Here is a 19,328-nt window from a genome sequence, read left to right as displayed (position 1 = left end):
CAATTGAGATGTGAGTGTCCTTGGAACTATTCATCTAGTTCGAGGTGTTCAACACATTAAATTCCTAATTTGTTATGTTATGCCAGGCTTCTGTGTTCTGATTTTTTTGGGGTTTTTTCTTTTAGTTTTCCAAGCATTCTTTCCTAGTGGGTGCAGACAATGAAGTATGATCTTCTGTTTAACACAATGAAGTTTGTTCTAGGTCAAAGCGTCTGTGTAGCTCTCAGCAGTTCTTGTCAAAGAAGGCTGGATCAAATATAGAGCAATTTAAAGTAAAATCCGAAAAGGAAAGTGCACAGGAGACTTCATGTGAAGTGTAGTCTATTTCCCAATGGCAAGAGCAAGAGTTTAGCCTGATGTATAAGCAAAAGCATGCAACGTCATGCCATACGGCTTTCAAGCTACGGGTTGGGCAGTCTATCTCTTCTGTCCTTTAGCAGCTGTGCTTTCAGCTTCTCAGGTTGTTGCTTTGTAAAAAGGAGAAAAAGGGAGGGTAGTGTTCTATATATCAAAATAGTAACATGAATGGTTGTAGGCAACCTGGTTTATCAGAAAATGAGTATTAGAACCCGTTACTATGAAAGCCATTTTTCATTTAGGGGTAACGCACACACCTAACACTGTACCTCTGACTAATTAGAAGGGAGGTGTACTTTATTACTGCACAGAATAATTTCTCCTGAAATAATAGGACCTCATCCATATCTTACAGGCATCCTTATTGTTCTTTTGTCTTGCTACTCATCCATCCATTTCTCCTTCTCATTATGTGCTTCTGTGCATCCAAATGTACTTGCTTATGTGGCATCATCAATTTATGCATATGTCAGGACTTTATTTTTGAATTTTAATAGAAGAGACATGATTATCATTTGGGAATGAAAGAGCAAAATCATCAAATGTATGCTTTTGTACATATATATATAACCTATTTTACACTGCTAGCAATGGTTTGTGCTCTTTTCAAGGGTGTTTGATTCAACAGTTAGTCAGAAAACTGTATCAAAAGCAAAACATTATAGATTATTGGCAAACTATTTTAATCATCTTATAGTGGTTTGTAATTGTTCTCACTGTGTAAGAAGTGGCATGGCAAGTGCTGCTAACTACTTCAGGCAATATCTGTTTCTTACCTTTTAAGCACCAGAGAACAAATGAGGGGTACGAAAATCAGAATAAACATCATGCTGACACACAAGCCAGTCACAAAACCTTCAAATTCTCCTTTATCTGATGAGAAATTAAGAGATTGAATCAGACTCACAGTATCAGGTAATGAAAGGCTATATTTCTTCTGCAAGAGAAATATTTCAAACAATAGTCAAGTCAAACTTTGTATGTGTTCTGGGATTCCTGTAACTGAAATCTAGCTAAAATAAGACCTGGGATTTCTGGAAGGTCTGAGGCTTTCTGGTCTGTATTTTTAAGGTATCTAGATATATGTGCTGAATTCTTAAATCCACCATTCAAAGATACCACTCAAACACTTATAATAAGAGTATTCCTACTCCCCACGTTATTATGTGACTTCTAGCTTGTTTAATAGGCCAGGACCCTGATCCAGTGGCAGAAAACCAGCAGTATCCTGGGCTGCATCGAAAGTGTTGTGACCAGAAGGTCTAGGTAGGTGACTCTACCCTTCTACTCTGCTCTCCTGAGACTTCAGCTGGAGTACTGCAGTCAGTTCTGGAGTCTTCAACACAGGAAGGATATGGATCTGTTAAAGCGAGTACAGAGGAGAACCACAAAGATCACTGGGGGACTGGAGCATCTCTCATATAAGGACACGCTGAGAGAGTTGGGCTTGTTTAGCCTACAGAAGAAGGTCTCTGGAAAGACCTTATTCAGCCTTCCAGTGCTCAGAGGGAGCCTATAGGAAAGCTGGGGGGTGTAGTGATAGGATGAAGGGTTACAGTTTTAATCTGAAAGAGAGGAGATTTAGATCAGATAGTAGGAAGAGATTTTTAAATGTGAGAGTGGTCAGGCACTGGAACACATTGCCTGGAGAAGTTTTGGATGCCTCATCTCTGGAGGTGCTCAAGATCATGTTAGATGTGCCTTTGAGCAACCTGATTCAGTGGAAGGTGTCCATGTCCATGGCACAGGGGGTGGAACTACACGAACATTGAGATCTCTTCTGACTAAAACCATTCCATACCATATTCTGTGATTCTATGATTTGGTAAGTGACTTGCTTCGGCTGTTGGGAACATTGAGGCAATTCTGTCCACAGTCAGCTGTTTGTGGACCCTTGCTGTGAACACACACCTCCTATTGCCTATGTTAATAGCTACTCAAGATAATTCCCACCATTACCCACTCCCCCTAGCCCTGAAGGAGATTAAATGACTGAAAAGTTAGCAAAAGTTGACAAATTGCTCAGGCAGTGAAAGCTGTGCTGCCAGCACAGGAACTAACACAACCTGTGATGTGAAGGGTTGGTTGAGGTGTTCTTTACAGACAGCTAAATTGAAAGTTTCAGAATAGCAGCAGGAGAAGTATGGTCAGTCTATGATGGTAGTGCTGATAATGACAAACTTTGTTTACCAAAGTGCTGCTTGTTTTTTCTTTTCCAACCCACTCAACAACAAAAATTACTTTTATAAAATCAAACCACTACTTAATTTTTGCTTAAAAAAGTATTTGAAAAGCTGCAGATTGCTTTGTTGCTGAAAAAAACACTTTTATGGCAAAAAAAAAAAAAAGGATGTTCTTCTAATGGATTAAGCAACCTCTCAAATGTTTGGGATGGTAGAAATAGTTAATGTGAGATTTAAATTCAAGATAATTTTTAGTTTTTAAAATGTTGCATTAAATTCACTCTTTTTTTTTTAATTTTTCTGAAAAATTGAATTGTATCCAAATGTATGTTCAGGAGGATGAATAGAATAAAGTCCTGCAGAAAAGCTTCATCAGAGACACTTATCTTCTTTTATTGACAGGATAAAGTATTTGAGTGGGTGGAAGGAGAAGGCAGAAACCTTACTGATTTTAAGGAAGATTTTTAATTTCTTTCATTTTTCTTTCTGCTCCACACTTTTGACCATTCAGTTGTTTGTGTTTATACCTCCATCACTTAATACAGAAGCTGTAGCAGAGAGAAGACACTTGCAAATTTTTACCTCTGAATTTCACAGGTTACTTTTCCTGTGGCTAGTACTACCTTAGTCTGTTCTGTTCTTTTTTTATTTAGAAAGCTTCAATTGAGTGAAGCTGTGGTCAAACCAGGAAAGAGTTTACCACAGTGAGAGATTAACAGCTAAGGTGTAAAAGATGTTTGAGAGACCATGTTTAGCCAACCTAAAATATATATTGCTTTATAAATGCAAATTCTTAGCCTAGCCAGGCACCTTTGAAATAAGCAAACTTCTGTCAGTGAACTACAGGACCTCTTAAGCAAGATGTATTTAAACTGTTAGCAAGCAAAAGACACTTTGATTAACTGTACCCAAAATAGGAGCAATTGAAAGAAACTATTAGTTTTGTTTTTTTGGTTTTGTTGTTGTTGTTTTACAGTTAATGGCTCAAGGATCTAGCTGGAAATCAATTTTACATGATTGCTCAGGTTTTTGCCAAGAGCAAAAACTACTGAACTTAACTAGTCACAGGCTGAACACATAAACTGTTGAAATCTATGGCAGGAATCATTGATAAATAAAAATATGTGCATGTAGCTATCATGAGAAAGGTTTCAGGGGTGAGGAACCATAGCTAAGTCTTCTCTGCATGTTACATAAAGAAAACCAAGCAGAGTTGTTCTGTGATGCATAGTTGACAAAGGAATAATTTTTCGTGTTTGCTTTCAGTAACTAAGGATTGAATAATAAATCTTGTGCATGGCCAGTTTGTTACTTCTTGAAAAGCAGGAAAGTGTAGAGGATAATGCCCCATATAGTACATAAAACAAACATTGATGCTGAGCAACACAGGTGCATAGAGCTTTCACAGTACCGTATTTTGGGGTGCTGAAAGGTTGTGAAAGAGTTGGAGGTCCTTCGCCAGCATTAGTGAATCCCGAAATCTGCACACGGTAGATGGTTTTCTCCTTCAGTCCAGTAAGACGGTAACTTGTGGTAGAAGAATTGAGAGTTACAGCTGAAACACAAGAGGGGATGGGGAAACTGTGAATTTAAGATCTTCAGAGAAGTGGAAATGGTGCTTTAGCCTATAGGCTTCCCCAAAATTCTCTAGTAAAATTATTCTACCTGCCTGGAAAACGTGGTATTTGGATGTTGTGTCACTGTTCCTTTGACTGATTAGGGCAGAGGAAAAAAAATTAAATTCAGTCCTGAATACTCATTTTCTATCTCCTCTTCACTTTCTGCTGGGTATTTGGGGTGGAATTTTGCATTTGAACATGATGCCAAATCTGCTAACAGTGCGTCCTTGAAGCTTTTGTTACTTTTTATGGCCCTGTAAAGGCATAGGCCAACATGAATTCTTGTTATTTTCCTTTGACTGGTGTTTGTGCTATTTGTCTTCTATAGTATTTATTTTTATTTGAAAGTCAGTATGTGTAAAGTTAATGTATTATTACTTATTGCAAGAAGACTTTCTACTACAGACCAAGAAAAGAAAAGGTCTAACAAAAGAAGTAGAGGGATTTTGTTTTGAAAACTCAAGTGGTTTGAGCTCACTACTATTAATGTATTTCAGTGTATAGAAGTTTCATACTATGTAGTTAGAAGCAAAAGCTATTAATTGAAGAAAATTTTTCTAGAAATGAAATTAGTAATGATTTCTGTGAAAACAGTTAAGAAATACAAACTGTATTCCCTGCTAAGTGAGTTAAAAAAAGAAATCTATAATTAATTTCTGAAGTCCTATAGAAAGACCTCTATAGAAGTCAGAGTCAATCAGAGTCAAGCTTAGCTGAGCTGCAATGAAACATAGAAGTATTGTGACTAAAATCTTAAGACCTCAATAATACTGAGGTACATCTTCCTTTCAGTGTTACTAGGCAATTCTATAGTAGTCCTAGAACTGTAAGTTTTAAGGAAGTATTTTCTTATCAATATTTAATTTGAGATGAGGTCAAGAAAATTCCAGGTATTCATAGGACCATCTAGGGCATTAAAACTCTAACCAGGATCTGACATTTGTAGAGGCTTAATTCCCACAGAAATCTAATTTAATTCAGTAGTGTGCTGCAAAAGCACTGGATGTTCTGCATGAAACTTTTCTGCCATGGCTCTGAGCTGCTGCTTTGTTCTGAGCAATAAAGACTTACCCAGAGACTTTTTACTTGATAAATCCATGTAGGTGATCCTGTATCCCTGGAGAAAGCCCAAACAGTCTTCAGTAGCTATTGCAGTCCACTTTACAAATGCAGTGTGCTTTGTGATATTCAGAATTGTCACATTAGTGGGACCTGTCCTAGGAACTTAAAGATTGGATAATAATTTTTGCATCAATACTTACGCATTAGCCATATATGACTGGAGCCTTGTCTGATTCTAGTTGTCATAAATATTAACATAAAGTGTGGAAGAGAAAGGAGAAATCCCACAGAGTTAAAAGGCACTCACCTTAAGCAATACCAAAACAAGTAGAAATTATGACTGGTTCATTACGAAAACTTACTCCAAAAGCCACTGCTGTACTTATTTCAACTTGTAGTATAAGACATGACCAAATTGGGATTTGAAAGTCTGACTTTGGCCACAGTCAAATACGAATTACATGGGGTAGCAACTCCAAGACCCTTTTTCTTTTATTTTGGCAATATCGTGTGTAATAATAATATTTTTGTGGACTTATCAGTAAGGAACAACATTCAGGTAATTCACTGCCAGTGCATAACTGCTAGGATACTTCTAAGTCACTTGGAGAAGAAACTTTGTGTAGAATTTATTTTATTGCTGCAGATAGGAAGTGAGAAGAAGAAATATAAAGGGGAAGAATACCTCCTTCAACTGAGTAAAACTGGGTCACTCCAAAAGTCTTTTCATGTCTTGTGAAATTTTCACACTGACACACATCAGATGCATGAACCATTATTCTGTATAGCTTATATGGCTGGATATTTTCTGGAAAACAAATTAACATCAGAGTTTACTGAAAAGTTATGAATGATGAAGAAGTGGAGGAAATACAACATCTTTATAGTTTTTCTGTGTAGTTCTTTGGTTTTGAGACTCAAAGCGTAGTCTAAGTTTACAGTCCTTTACACTGAGTAAAAAATGTATGTGCATCCTTCTTCATTGTCTCTAGACACTTAATATAAACTATTTCAAAAGCTGAACAAGACATGAGTTTGCTTGTAGAAGATGACGTATAGTCTCCCTCTGGAAGGCCTGAGCAGCTGAAAGAGAATTAGGGAACGAAAATGGCTGTAGATATCTTCAAGTTCAAGGCCAAATATCTCTCCCTCAGTTAGCATATATAAAAACAAGCAAAACAAAGAGATGTAATGTGTCAGTGCAAGTATTGCAGAAGGACCAAGGAAAACAGTACATTCATTTATAAAACTCTGAATTTAAATGTTCCCTAGTATATAAAATAGACAGTCTTGGATGATCTCTGCAAGGTTCAGCGACATGATTTTAATCAAGATTTTTGGTGACTATCTCATAAAATGGTCTCTTGCTGCAGCTCATCATGCCTAGTTTGGTAAGCAGAATACCAAAAAAAGCTGAGGCTTTGACAAGGACAGCCACGGGGATAAAAAATACAATTTAAGGGAGACTGTGTGGTTTGTATTTAAAGTTAAGTTTACCTAGGGACAAGGGAAACATTTTTTCTTTTAAAGCCAGCAGTATATAGGTCTGCTTGGAATGTGCTCAAGAAGAGACATCATTCTAGCAACAGAAGCTTAGCTGCATTTCTTGCCCAACTGTGAAAAGAAGAATCCTATGGAAAAATCTGCCTTTTACTTCCATTGGTGTTGCTAAAAATTAGACGTTGTCTTAGTACTGGACAAAGATAAGGGTTATATATATCTGGATGTTTAGTTCGCGCTTCCAAATAGGATGAAAATCCTACCATCCTCAAAAATCCCCAGTAAATGAAATGGTGCCTCTGTAAGCAAACGTGTTGGTTGTTGTTACCTAGTGTGAAATTTCCAGCAGTTGCAGTTACTATTTTCATGTACATATCCTCTTTACCAGTGCCCCAGTCAACCATAAAACAGTTTGGATTGTATTCTGGAGTCCAGGTGACAATTACATTACTTCCGTGGTGTTTGACATGGATTTGGCCGGGCAAGTCTGTGAACAAATATACAATAGAGAACAATAAAGCGGAAAGCAGTCCTCTTCTCTCTTGCTTGCCTATTCTCTTTGCTCTTTTTCAAAGATTATTCATTAAGTAATGTTATTACAGGTAACCAGTATATAGCAAAGTTTACACTATTATGTCAATAAAGGAAACTTAGTGTCTAGTACTTTGCAATGGTCTCTGTAACCTCAAGTGTTAGTTGCTCTTCATGACCTTTAGTTTCCTGTGATAAGAAAAGGACAAATGGGTGTTCCAAGGCTCTGGAAGAAGAAGTCTGACATTGCTAAATAATCTACTGTGAGCTGCTATTACCTGCTATACAGAGAGCAACTATGAGACAGTGATTAGCTGGGGTAGAAGAAAAAAGAGCTAATTACAGATTAGAGCTATATCATTTCATATTTCATATATTTTGCATTTTCTGCCAAGATTTTAAATATTTTGACATTTTAAAAGATGGATTATCAAACTAGGAAAGACCTTCTGCCTGAAACGCAGGTGAGGCGGGTAGAAGAGCAACCTGTCATGTTGTGGTAAGAAGTGGATCTTGTGGCAGACAGACAAAATTCTCCATTTCATCTCCTGTCTGAAAACCAATATAATAAATTCAAATTAAAGAAAATTACTGTACTAGCTGAGGAAAAGTTGTGCACACTGAGAAGGAGTTTATCTTGGGAATGCACTTAATGCAAGTATCTTCCCAGTAATACATGATTGATAGAGAGAAACTGCATGGATGTCCAACCAAATCTAAAACTTGTGACTGGAAATAACCACGGAGAACGGGCTGAGAGATTCAGTAATGAAGTAGCTGTCAGTGAAAAGATGACTTAAGGTAGGAGAGCTAAAGCAGTGAAAGGCAAGGGCAAGGCCAAGTCTTTACAAGGCAAAGGAGAACAGAATGAAGGGAAGGACTTAGAAATTCCTGGAAAACCAATTAGTAGCAGCTATCTGGAGACCAAGAAGATTATTTGCACACTTGTTTACTTGTGGATGCTATCATTTAATAAAAAAAGCTAATCTTACTTCAGCAGAGAGATTTCTTATATTGCAATAACCATACCCCATGACCATAAGAAATGAAATTAGCTTATACTGTAAGAAAAACATCATTTAGTACTTCTATTTTTAAATGAAAAAAAATCCGTGTATTTAGGCATCACAAAAGCTTACTTTCTCATTGGAATATGACATGTACATCCTATCTATTCCTTCTTCCATGTGCCAGTAGGGGAATAAAGGACAGTAGCATGTCTCTTAATAGTTACTTAGCTCAAAACCCTTAGATTTGCACAGAAATTTGTGAACTTTATTTAAACTGCTGGCATCTGCTTAACTTTGACTACACTCCATAAGCCCTTTTGATAAGTAGATCTAGCACATTTATCTAGCTTCAGAAAAAAAGTTGTAAATAGAATGTTAAATTGCTTAGTCTGTTATTTAACTTCTATCAAAACCCTTTCTTAAAAACCCAGAACTGACTCTCCCTAGGCTAAAATATTAGCCTAATAAACATTCAAGAGAATGCTTAACCCTGTCCCAAAGACTGTCAAAATGTAGCTTGGAAATTGCTCATAAAACTTCTCCAGTGCTGGAATGTGTGAATGATACGGTAAACACCTGTTGCAGAGAACTCTGGGACAATGTACGTGGCTTGTGGAGATTCTCCTGCTTCATTATAGGCAGAAATATTAACTCTGTAATAAGCCAGGGAGAGATTTAGAAGAACTTTTCTCTCCTTTTGAAATATCCGATTTGGTGAATCTCTGCAACTGTTGGGTATTCTTTCCACATCGACGTAATATCCAAGGATGTTGTCAGTTTGTGTTACCTAGGGAGAGGAAAAAGATTATTATTCTATAAATGCTATTATGTCCTGCAAAGAAAATGATCAGGAATTAAGTCGTATAAACAAAATGTCACTTTTAACGATTGGGATGAAATCATACCGTTTTAATTAGGTTATTAGGAATCAATAAAGAGAAGCATTTCCCTAAAATTAAGAGCATGCTTAAACTGTGAAGATTCAAGCACAGGATTAAGTGTTTTGCTTAATTGGGATCCTAGTTATGTGTTTCCAATTAGTTATAACAGCAGTCAAGCAGCTGTAATGTTCACTGCATTTCAATGGAACATACTCCTCATAATTAGGAACTTGAAAAGTTAATGAGAGGTGTTTAATTGCAATTTATGCCTCTGGGAATCTTCATCTACTAGGCTCTGTTAGGCATCTGGTCTCTTTGAGAATAAATACTAGTAATTATACTACAACTTTGGAATGTATTATGTACCTATTGCTCCAAACTTTTAGATGGTGATGGTTCACTCATTATTTTGCTGTACTAATCTTCATAAGAGACTGGAAAATAAGTGTACAGAAATGGAAATTAATCTAGATAGAAACTGAACTCAATACACAAAGCCTGTGAATTGTGCGAGGATTACTTATGATATTAAGCTTGTCTGTTATCTGTTGGCATAGAATTAATAGTGTGAAGATGCCTCAAAGCTGGGAGATTGGGTTATCTTATTTAAATAACTGGATAATTTTAGAGTAACACAGACAGGGTGATATTTGGTAATTTAAAAGACAGAGACGTATGTGTTGACAGGAATTTCTGCTAAAGGTGGAAGCTCTTAAAATGGGAATAGATGTTTTTTCCAGGATAGGAAGGGAAGAGCTGGTGTTAGGTTTCTGTGTAAGGGAAATAATTCCTTGGATATGTGAAATATGAGGTATATTGCACAAGAAGAAACCAGTAGAATTTTGGTTTTTTAGCTCAGCAAAATGAGACTGGAAAAGGTTATCACTGCTCTGCCTTGTGCAGCCCTGCAGGAGGTGCTGTGTTATTTGTAGCCATGAAAGTAATTCAGGTTGCCTGATCATAAGTTTAGAGCCGAAGCCAGTAAACACGTGCCTGTTGGTCTGAACATGAGAAAAACAAAAGCTATAGCTAGCCTCTGACATCTTTAAGCTGTTTTCTTTGCTTCAGATCAGGTTAAACAATTACGGCAGCAGAGCAGAAGTTATTTTTTTTTCTCTACATTTAACACATTAATCATTCCCTCTGCTCCTTTAATGTCTGTTGAATCTAGCTGGACTTGAACCTTGTTTCCTATAAGAGATTAACATAAGTGTTATCCTGAATGAAGGTCCTAGCCCTGATACTATATTTAATATTACTTTTTTTTTTTTCTAAAGCATTCAGATCAAGAATAGTTTCTCCTCTTAGCTTAACATTTAAAATAGCACATATGGTCTATTTCTTTACTACAAAGTGAATCACTTACTATGCAGGTTTGCCTGCATTTCAGGCGATAAGGGAGGAATGGGATCTCCCATTCTTATCAGGAGATGAGGTGTCTATTTCCTCTGCTGTCTTTTTCTTTTTTCACCCCCCCTTAACAAAAATGCAAGTGGTAACTACGAAACTTTCTATGTCTTCTGACATTTCAAAACTCTACCTGTCTCTGACCTTTCTGCCAGGGATGTCCTGTATAGCAAACTTCTTCGAATTTGTAGATGCTGTTTCTCTCAATTGTACCTAGAATCTAGGTACAATTGATTAGTTACCTCTAATAACACCTTTCTCATTGAACTTGCATGTTGGCCCCTTGACTATCCATCCAAGATTGTCAGTTGTCCATTTCTTACCAAGAGAACTTCATCTGGGAAAACTGACTGATCTGCTATAATCAGTCAGCTGACAAAAACTCCTGCAGCAGAACAGGGCATAGGTTTGAACTTCCAATATCATTATGAGAACCATGTAGCTAAAGAGTGTACTTGGAAGCCAGAGGCTCTTTTTGTGTTCTGATTATAATGAATTTGCACTTCTGAATTAGTAAAGAGTAGATCTACCAAAGTTTTCTTAAAGTTTTTTGTCTCCTGGAAATGTGAATCCTCCTTAGGAACACATGTTACAGATGCGTTACTTGCACGGACTAACGACTGGATGAGGATCTTTCAAGGAATACTTAATTCTAGAAAACAAACTCAAGAAGCACCAATTTTTAACGCAAGCTGGAAAAAAAATCTTTACTCTTGTCTATGATTTTGATTGCTGTTTAAATGCTTTTTCAAGTTCATAAATTGATGTAGTTTTCCTTGCTAGTTCCTAGCACCTAAAACACCACCATACAAATGCATTGAATTATGCAGCAAGAGTACAATATTCAGTGCCTTTTGCTTATACAATGTAATCTCAATACAATGAGAAAGTCTATTTTTTCCTATTAAGTAACAAAATAGTAGTACAGACATAACAAGAGGTACTCAAACTCAAATTGAACTTTACCTCCCACTTCAAAAGAACACTTCTTTTGCCACCAGAGATTTCTGTAGTTGCGTTATATGATATCCTTGGTTTGTTCATGAGTTCTGGTAAGGATAGAAAAAAATGGAGATATGTGCTTATATGAATCAGTTCAGCCTTTGTACTTTCAACAGTATCTGACAATGTTATTTCATATGATACAGGATTTGAAAAGTGTCTTACATTCCTCTTTATTTCCAATGGGACAAAACTGTATTTCACTTACTGTGAGGGACCAAAATATCTTTACTCCAAACACAAACACAGTGGAGACCATCCTTGGCTATGCATCTGAGCTGAATAATGTGTGAAGACATGGCATTTAAATTCAAAATGGTGACATTGACTGCATTTCTTTCTACAGGCACCTAAAAACAAATAGCGTTTAATTTGTGGCAGCATTAAAACATAATCTTATATTAACTGTTTTCTCAGCCAAGAACTAGTCTGCCTGCTGCTGAAAATAGAGGTTCCTATCATTAAAGAGAATGTACTACACATTTTAACCAATGTCCTTCATTCTTTCAAGGCAACACCATCTTTTTCATGAACACATTATGGTCAGTTAGTACATGTAAGCAACGGTTTAGGTCTAAGCATTGTTCTTAGGATCAGTTAGGCATTATAAATACTGAAAATAATAACCTACTTAAACACGAGCCTTGTTGGCATTCTGAAGAACAAGATGTCAAGGTAAACTTAATTTTTTTTCATGCCCTTATTCTCAAGTGCTATAGTATGTCTACATAGATCCATGTGACGGATTTGGTAAGGAGAGTGGTTGGACTGAATGTGTGACTGCCTATGCCTTAGCACCAGAGAAGTAATGTGCACCTGCAGCTGATGATGGCACTGGAACTCCAGTGACTGTACAGGGAATGTAGATTGTCTTGAAACAAAAACACTGCCTGTGACTACGGAAATTCCCGAGCTGAAAACTGTAGGAGAAAATACGATAGAAAACTGCTGCTATTTTCTTGAGCTGTTTTACAGTCTTCCCCAGGTGTTCATTGGTGGCCACCAGCAGACAACAGCTTCCTGACTTAAATGGACATCTGGCCTGGTCAGTTCTAGGTGTTATTATATTTTTAGAATAAGTGCCATTGCAGATTGAAATATTTGTCTGCGGTGAAGTTTTGTTCTCTAAATTATATGTATTTCCTAAAAACAAATCCAAATCCAAAATAAAACCAACAAAAATCCACCCAGATCGCCCACTACTAGGTGACCAGCTCTTCTCTTTGGTTTTCTGCAGTGTTTTCTTTTTAATTAAAGTTAATTAATTAAATTAATATAGTTTTGCTAATAAAAGTATCTTGGTCACAAGAAAAAAAAAAGAATTACAAATATAAACCATAACATGCAGTGTTATAGAAAGACCCCAAATCTCCTACAGGACAAGAAAGAAATGAAATGAATTTAAGATCTGAGTGTTAAACTACATTACATGTACATGAATCCTACCTTTGATATACGCTGTTTCTCAGCTAGCTTTATATATCCTCTGTGCTTGTATGTCCCTACTCACTCTTTCTCTCCAGTTCCACCTCTAAATGCAGTCTGCATTCATGTGATTATGAAGAATTTACAGCCTAAGTTCATAGGATCAGCTGAGACATGGTGAATGATGAATATTCATGGCCTCTAGTCTTTAGACACTTGGTCATCCTCATCACCCAGTGATGCAGTCAGCAAAATGGTAATATGGTCCATCACTGAAAGTGTAATCAGGGTTTGATTTTGTATGGCATTTCTGATATCTTCCTCATCTTTTGCATCACTGATGGTTGTGCTGTCTCACTGATGGTTTAATGAACAAGCTGACATACTGTGCTGCTTTTTTTCCGTATAAAACTATTAACCTTTCTTTCCTAAAAAGATTAGAATCTGTTAGAACAAAACTGAGAGACCTTTGTGAGATTTGACTACATGTTGTCTGCACACTGATCTTGCTTGCTCTCCACGCCATGCATGGTCTTCAGCATCATCCTCTAAATTAGATCCTTACATGCCACATGCTGCTGTGCTTACAATAAAGACATCTCATGTTCTCAAGTTATTGTCATCTAGAAGTACTTACCAGTGTCCACCGAGTGGATTCTGTGAGTGCCTCTCTGTATCTCAGCTCGTATGATGCAGGAGTTGCGGGCAGGACCCACTTTATTATCATTTGGTTTGTGACCTGGTAAGCACTTACGTTAGATGGTGTTGAGCACTTCCCTAAAATGGGGAACACGCAGCTGTTACAAATGCAAGAGAAGCAGGAAAGCTTTGGTAATGATGTCTGTCAGGTGTGGCTTATAAAAAATAGAAGGCTTGGCACAGAGTACCCAACAGTGGAAGACCTGAAATAAACAATTACTAAATCTTTATGGAGTCAAAAAAGTAGAGTTGTTCCTCTCGCCTTTCTTTTATGAATGCTTCTACAGCTTTCAGGAAGACACTTCTTCTAAGCAGGTGCTATACTGAGTCTGAAAGGCAAAATCAAAACATCAAGAGTACCTGTGACTGTAATTTTCCAGAATATATTCTAAATCTCAGCAGCTGGGTTTAGATTTATAACTGTAAGTATATTTTTGTCTTGTCCTCCAACATACACAAGGTGGTCAAAATCCTCCAGAGGAGGCCACTGCAATAATTGAGTTGTACTGGTAGCGACCACAGCAGTGAGAAACACATGTTTTTCTTGGATCTTGATTGCTCTGAGAAAGTGAAATTTTAGGAAGCTATTAAAGTTATCTCAGTAATCAGGTACTGTAGAAAATCTACATCTAAACATCTAAAAGACACAGTTAATAGGATTTGGTTTTTTCATATCTCCCCTGAAGCACTGTAATGGGTAAGTGGCCTTTGAAAAGAGCTGAAATTTGAGAAGTTTTCTCAAAATGCTAATGCTCTGTAACAAGGATTCTTTAAATGCATGGAACTCAATCAAGCCTGCTCTTTGTAAACCAATATAGAAGTTCAGAAAACCACCAAAGAGCACAGAAAGCTGGCTAAGTACTGTAGATAAACATCACTACACTTATTTTTTGGATGTGACTATTCTATAACCTAGCAAATAATTTAGAGTAAACCTCTTCTCCTGTAAAAGCTGATAGATTTCTGCTATTAATTTCAGTAAAAATTTCATCCAAAGAACTGCAGCTTAGCTCTCTGAATCAGTAAAGTAGTATATTGGGACTTAGAATCTTGGAAATAGTCTAAGAAAATGCCAACAGTAATTCAGCTGGACACTGTAGTAACACAACTCATGAAGACTTTGTACCTGTTTTACTTGGTGTAACTGAGATGTTCTTTCCTTTCATGCAACGGTCATGGGCATAATTCACTGCTATCCAGACAGAAGCAGTTCGCTTCATGTAGAGGTGCTTTCGTTCTATCGTGATGGAAGACAATGATGTGTTTCGTTGAAAAAGTTTTGGAATTCTGTCCCTTTGGAAAAAATAAAGCAGAGTAAAACCCAAACATTTTATTGGATTATAGTTACTGCTTTCTCTCCCTGCCCCCAGAAGGATCACTATACAGCTTATAGTTTTCTAGGTACCTATATACAAAATTCAGCATTTTGAAATCCTGAAGGTGAAGCCTGGAGCAGCTTGAAACAGCAAGTGAAATTCTAGCACCCTGATAATTCTAGCAATTTTTAACATGCAAATCCTTGTTGTGTGGTGAACTGTTAAGTTCTAAGGCACAGCATGATGCAAGACAAAATCTGAATGGCTTGTTTCATATGTACAGTGGGATATAAAAAGCATTTAGAAACTATAAATCTAGGTTAGGAATCACTTCATAAATTGTACTTGCCACCTACCACAGGGGCACTTAAATTCCTTTTGAGTACCAAAATTTTCCAGTTACCTGAATCTAGATTGCCACAAGGTATGAAAAATCTCTTGTGAGTTACAGGCCTATCTACTGACTTTTGTTCCTGCAAAGCATCGGAGTTTGACAGAGATGCCTAAATGCCACTTGAGTGCTCAGTGCTGTAGACTTTTGGTATAACTAGTGCATACAGCACAGAAAGTCTCAAAGGTTTAAAGCTTTACACAGCAGGCTGATGTAGTTCTACCCAGGATTTTTTTCCCTGTATCTCTTATTTACTCTTCCACATACAGGGCAGATTTTTTTTCAAAGTTAAAGCTATATCAGTTCAATGTTTTTAAAGAAATGGGCCAGCATATTCATTGCCTACCTACATATTTCAAGCGTTAAATGTGCTGATCATAATACAATATTTAATAAATGAACAAAATCACTTGAAGGCTCCTGTGTCTTCTGCTTCAGACCAGTTCTGAATCCACTGTTAGTATTTCAAAGCATGATGTTGAAAGCTTAGTTGGAACTTTTCTGTGGCAGTGTTTTTCTGTAATCTTTTTCTTCCTGACAACTAAATCATAAGGAGTAAGGTTTAGGAACAATTTCAGTGTCAAACTGAAGTTACTTGAGAACGAGGTGGTGTCCTCGGCAAGTAAAAAGCACTTTCAAAACCTTTTTTGGTTATTTTCCTTTTAAACCAATACAAAAGGAGAAAGCAAGGTAAAATAAAAACCAGCTCAGTGTCTGGTTTTGGTGGTTTTTTTTTTCACTTTAATTGCATTAGTGATGAATTTTCAACACAAGTCAATAGATGCAAATATTAATAGAAGTAATTGATTGAGGTGATCTTTGGCAGTAATGTTTCAGACAGTGGCAGAGGCATATAAAGATGTTTAATGACTCTTACCAAGCTCTTATCAAACCAATAGGTATTGAAGATATGCAAAGAAAGATTTTGAACAGTATTGTGTAACAATCTATAATGTGATGAAATATATTGGCGGAAAACTCTGGCAGGTAGGAATCATGTCAAACCGCAATGACAGCTTTTCATTTTCTGAGTTGACTTTCAGACTTACCATTTTAAGAATATGGTATAATTAATGGTATTTGGAGCACTGGGTTCTGGCAGCCAGGTACAGGTTAGATCCTCACTTAATTCTTTGTAGCATACCAATTCATTGTCCCAGTCTGCAAGATGAAAACATGTGGACTGGAAAAGACCCATCACAGGCGATTGTTTACTATTAACTACTGTTTGCTGTGAGTAGCAAAACAAAATACAAAACAGACTATACACTTCTGTGCAACAAAAAATAACTGTGTGAGGCCTTATGCTATGTTTACTCTCAAGGCAACAATTTCATTATAGTTTGCAAGGGACACAGGCATTTAGAAAGACTGAACCTTATCGGTCCTGATGTTTCCAAGTAAGACCTAGTTTTCCCACATGAAGGTAGGCAAGGATAATTCCTTCTGTGTTTTATGAGGCCATTATCAGCTGTTCTGTACCCAATAACGTAGTGCTGAAATACTTCCTATGGTGTTTCCTACACCATCATTCCTTGTAACTTTGAACTGTGTTTCTCTCCTATAATGACATCCTGCTGCTTGTCTCTGTACTTATTTAAAGCTTAGTATTTATTTGTTTTTTTATATTCTGAATGAAATATCTTTTCTACTGGAGGCATTCTACTGCATTCTTTGCAGAAACAAATTGCATAGATCCAAGAAAACATTACTAGCTTTTGGTTCTCTGCTTTGAGGAAAGCTACCACAAGGTTATTTCCATAGACCACTTGACAAAATTGCTGTGAATATCTGCCATAGACACCTTAGATTCCTATGTCCTAGCTCTGCTCTGCTTTCACACCGCTCCCATCTGACAGACAGTGCCTGTCAAGCCACTGTGTTTCTGCTAGTGCTAAGTTGTTTGCTGAAAGTTATACAAAAGCATCAGCTTCTGGTTGTTTGGTCTGGATCTGGGGAAAAAGCCCCTTCCCTGGAGGAGTCACTGTGACTTGGAAACCCTGGAGACCTGGGAGCATCTGCCTTGCACTGGAGGGAGGCACTGTTCACCCACAGGAACTATAAACCCGGTAACAGCTGGTAACAGCTCTGTCTGGAGCAGCTTATTGACGGTTAAACACAAATTTATAGACAATTTTGAAAGTATAGACCACAACAGAACAAACACTCCCTTGAGAAACATCATAAAAATGAATGGCACGCAATTAAGTTGAGAAAGAAAAGGAGAGAGGGACCACATTTTAGTGATTAACCCAAAAGGCTAAAGTGATAATTTCCAACTGGCAAGAATTAATATGGAGTTTCTCCAAAGCATTATACACTGCAACGTAGAGTTGACTATCAACAGTAGGACTGATTGATTAGACCCTAGAATTACTCCAAAACCATCAGTCATGTCTATTTTGATTTCAGAGTAATTCACTATTGCTGGAGAAAAACAATATCGTGCTTATACAACCAGCTTCTTAAAGGTCGTATTATAAAGCAGGAGGAGCATAAGTTTATGCACAAAATGACTTGTCCTTAATTTTTTTGAAAGAAAATCATGGGTTTTTTTGCAGCCGAACATAAGCATTTTTCAGCTGAAGGGAAATGAAACGTTGGTGACATTTTTAAAGGAACTAGTATTTAGTCTCTAGTGGTTAAGCTTATTTCAGTATTTAAAAAATCACTTATCAGAATCAGTAGTGATAAAATATGACGGTTCTTTTACTTTGTGTCTTACTGTCTGAACTATTAGTTCAGAAGAATTAGCGATAATGTCTCAAAGTACCACCCACACTTTTAAAAAAGACCCAAAACCAATTTTTTTTTTCCTTCGGAAAAGTAGATAAGGATCTCAGCAGGTACAGAATGCTTAACATGATAAAAATGAATTTTCCAGATGAGTAGAGTATTTGTATCTTTATTCTTTATATCTATTAGTTTTTATGAGTTGCCAATAGGTCTGTCAGTCTTGAATAACAAAATGTTTTGCTATTTGCTAAGTAAGCATGCTTATCTCTGGAGCTTGTGTTACAGTATGGTTATGGTATCTCATAGCATAGGTTGTGAGGTAAAAGGTCCGTCCTCTTCTTCATTCAGAGCTTTTTCTTCCTACAACCTGAGTTACAGAGTATCCACAGTATTCTTTTAATCATTCAGACAGCAGCTGTATATTCAAGTTTAAAGTTGATTGAACAAAAAAAAGTGTCAGATTTAGTATAGCTTAGATTTAAATATCCTCAGCCTGTGACACTTGCCCTGGGGGACACTACCTGTGATGCGGCACAGAGGAGACCCACACAGAGTCGTTTTGGCAGGCAGGTCTCCTTCAGCAGTGACCTTTATCTTTGCCTTGAAGTAGACATTACATCAGAAATATTTACCCACCTGGGAGCCGCTGGCAAAATGGAACACCCCAGTTTATGCAGCTGCAGGAATCTGGGGAATCAAAAGGAATTGTTTAAATAAACACCCGTGAAAGGAATAGGAAATAATGTTACCGGCTCTTGTTTGTCCCGCCCCCAGAACTCAATTTGTCCACGATTGTGGTCATCTAGCCTCGCTTTTGAGCAACATTACAAATTTGCACCAAGAAACAGAAAGTAATGCAGCAAATGGAAACTCACCTGATGCGAATAAAAAGATAGCTGCGAGCAGAGAGTTCTTCATCTTCTCTGTAAAGAAGCATAGTGATTACCATCAACATTGCACTGTCTTTGGTCTGTTTTTCACACTTCCTCCTCAAACTTCCTATTCATTCCACCACCTATACTGTTACTGGCTGAACACAAGCAATATGTTTATTAATTACAATGTGTGAAGCACTTCAGCTCTGAGCTATTAATTATACTTACGAAACCCTGACAATACTTCTGAAAAACAGAAACTTTTCCTCTTTGTGTTTGTAAGAAGTAATAGTGAGATTCTTAATGATGCCTGAGAGGTCAGGAGTGCAAACTG

General features: G+C 37.1%; 1 protein-coding gene across 1 annotated transcript in view; it reads right to left on the bottom strand.

The window, feature by feature from the left end:
• LOC138733452 (interleukin-6 receptor subunit beta-like) overlaps positions 1–19,072 on the bottom strand; it is a 28,156-nt gene extending 9,084 nt beyond the window's left edge. The window contains exons 1-13 of the mRNA XM_069880645.1: positions 18,995–19,072; positions 18,756–18,806; positions 16,433–16,544; positions 14,803–14,969; positions 13,615–13,754; positions 11,761–11,902; positions 11,517–11,599; positions 8,839–9,049; positions 7,050–7,208; positions 5,907–6,029; positions 5,231–5,383; positions 3,952–4,095; positions 1,134–1,230 (exon numbers count right to left, since the gene is read on the bottom strand). Of these exons, the coding sequence (XP_069736746.1) occupies positions 1,134–1,230; positions 3,952–4,095; positions 5,231–5,383; positions 5,907–6,029; positions 7,050–7,208; positions 8,839–9,049; positions 11,517–11,599; positions 11,761–11,902; positions 13,615–13,754; positions 14,803–14,969; positions 16,433–16,544; positions 18,756–18,806; positions 18,995–19,037 (1,625 nt within the window). The 5' untranslated portion in view covers positions 19,038–19,072. The remainder of the gene's footprint in view (positions 1–1,133; positions 1,231–3,951; positions 4,096–5,230; positions 5,384–5,906; positions 6,030–7,049; positions 7,209–8,838; positions 9,050–11,516; positions 11,600–11,760; positions 11,903–13,614; positions 13,755–14,802; positions 14,970–16,432; positions 16,545–18,755; positions 18,807–18,994) is intronic.
• Positions 19,073–19,328: the final 256 nt, after the last annotated feature.

The sequence above is a fragment of the Phaenicophaeus curvirostris genome, chromosome Z (genome assembly GCF_032191515.1).
Source record: "Phaenicophaeus curvirostris isolate KB17595 chromosome Z, BPBGC_Pcur_1.0, whole genome shotgun sequence".
NCBI classification, from domain to species: domain Eukaryota; kingdom Metazoa; phylum Chordata; class Aves; order Cuculiformes; family Cuculidae; genus Phaenicophaeus; species Phaenicophaeus curvirostris.
Note: the sequence above shows the minus strand (reverse complement) of the source record. Positions and strands in the feature narration are given on the sequence as shown.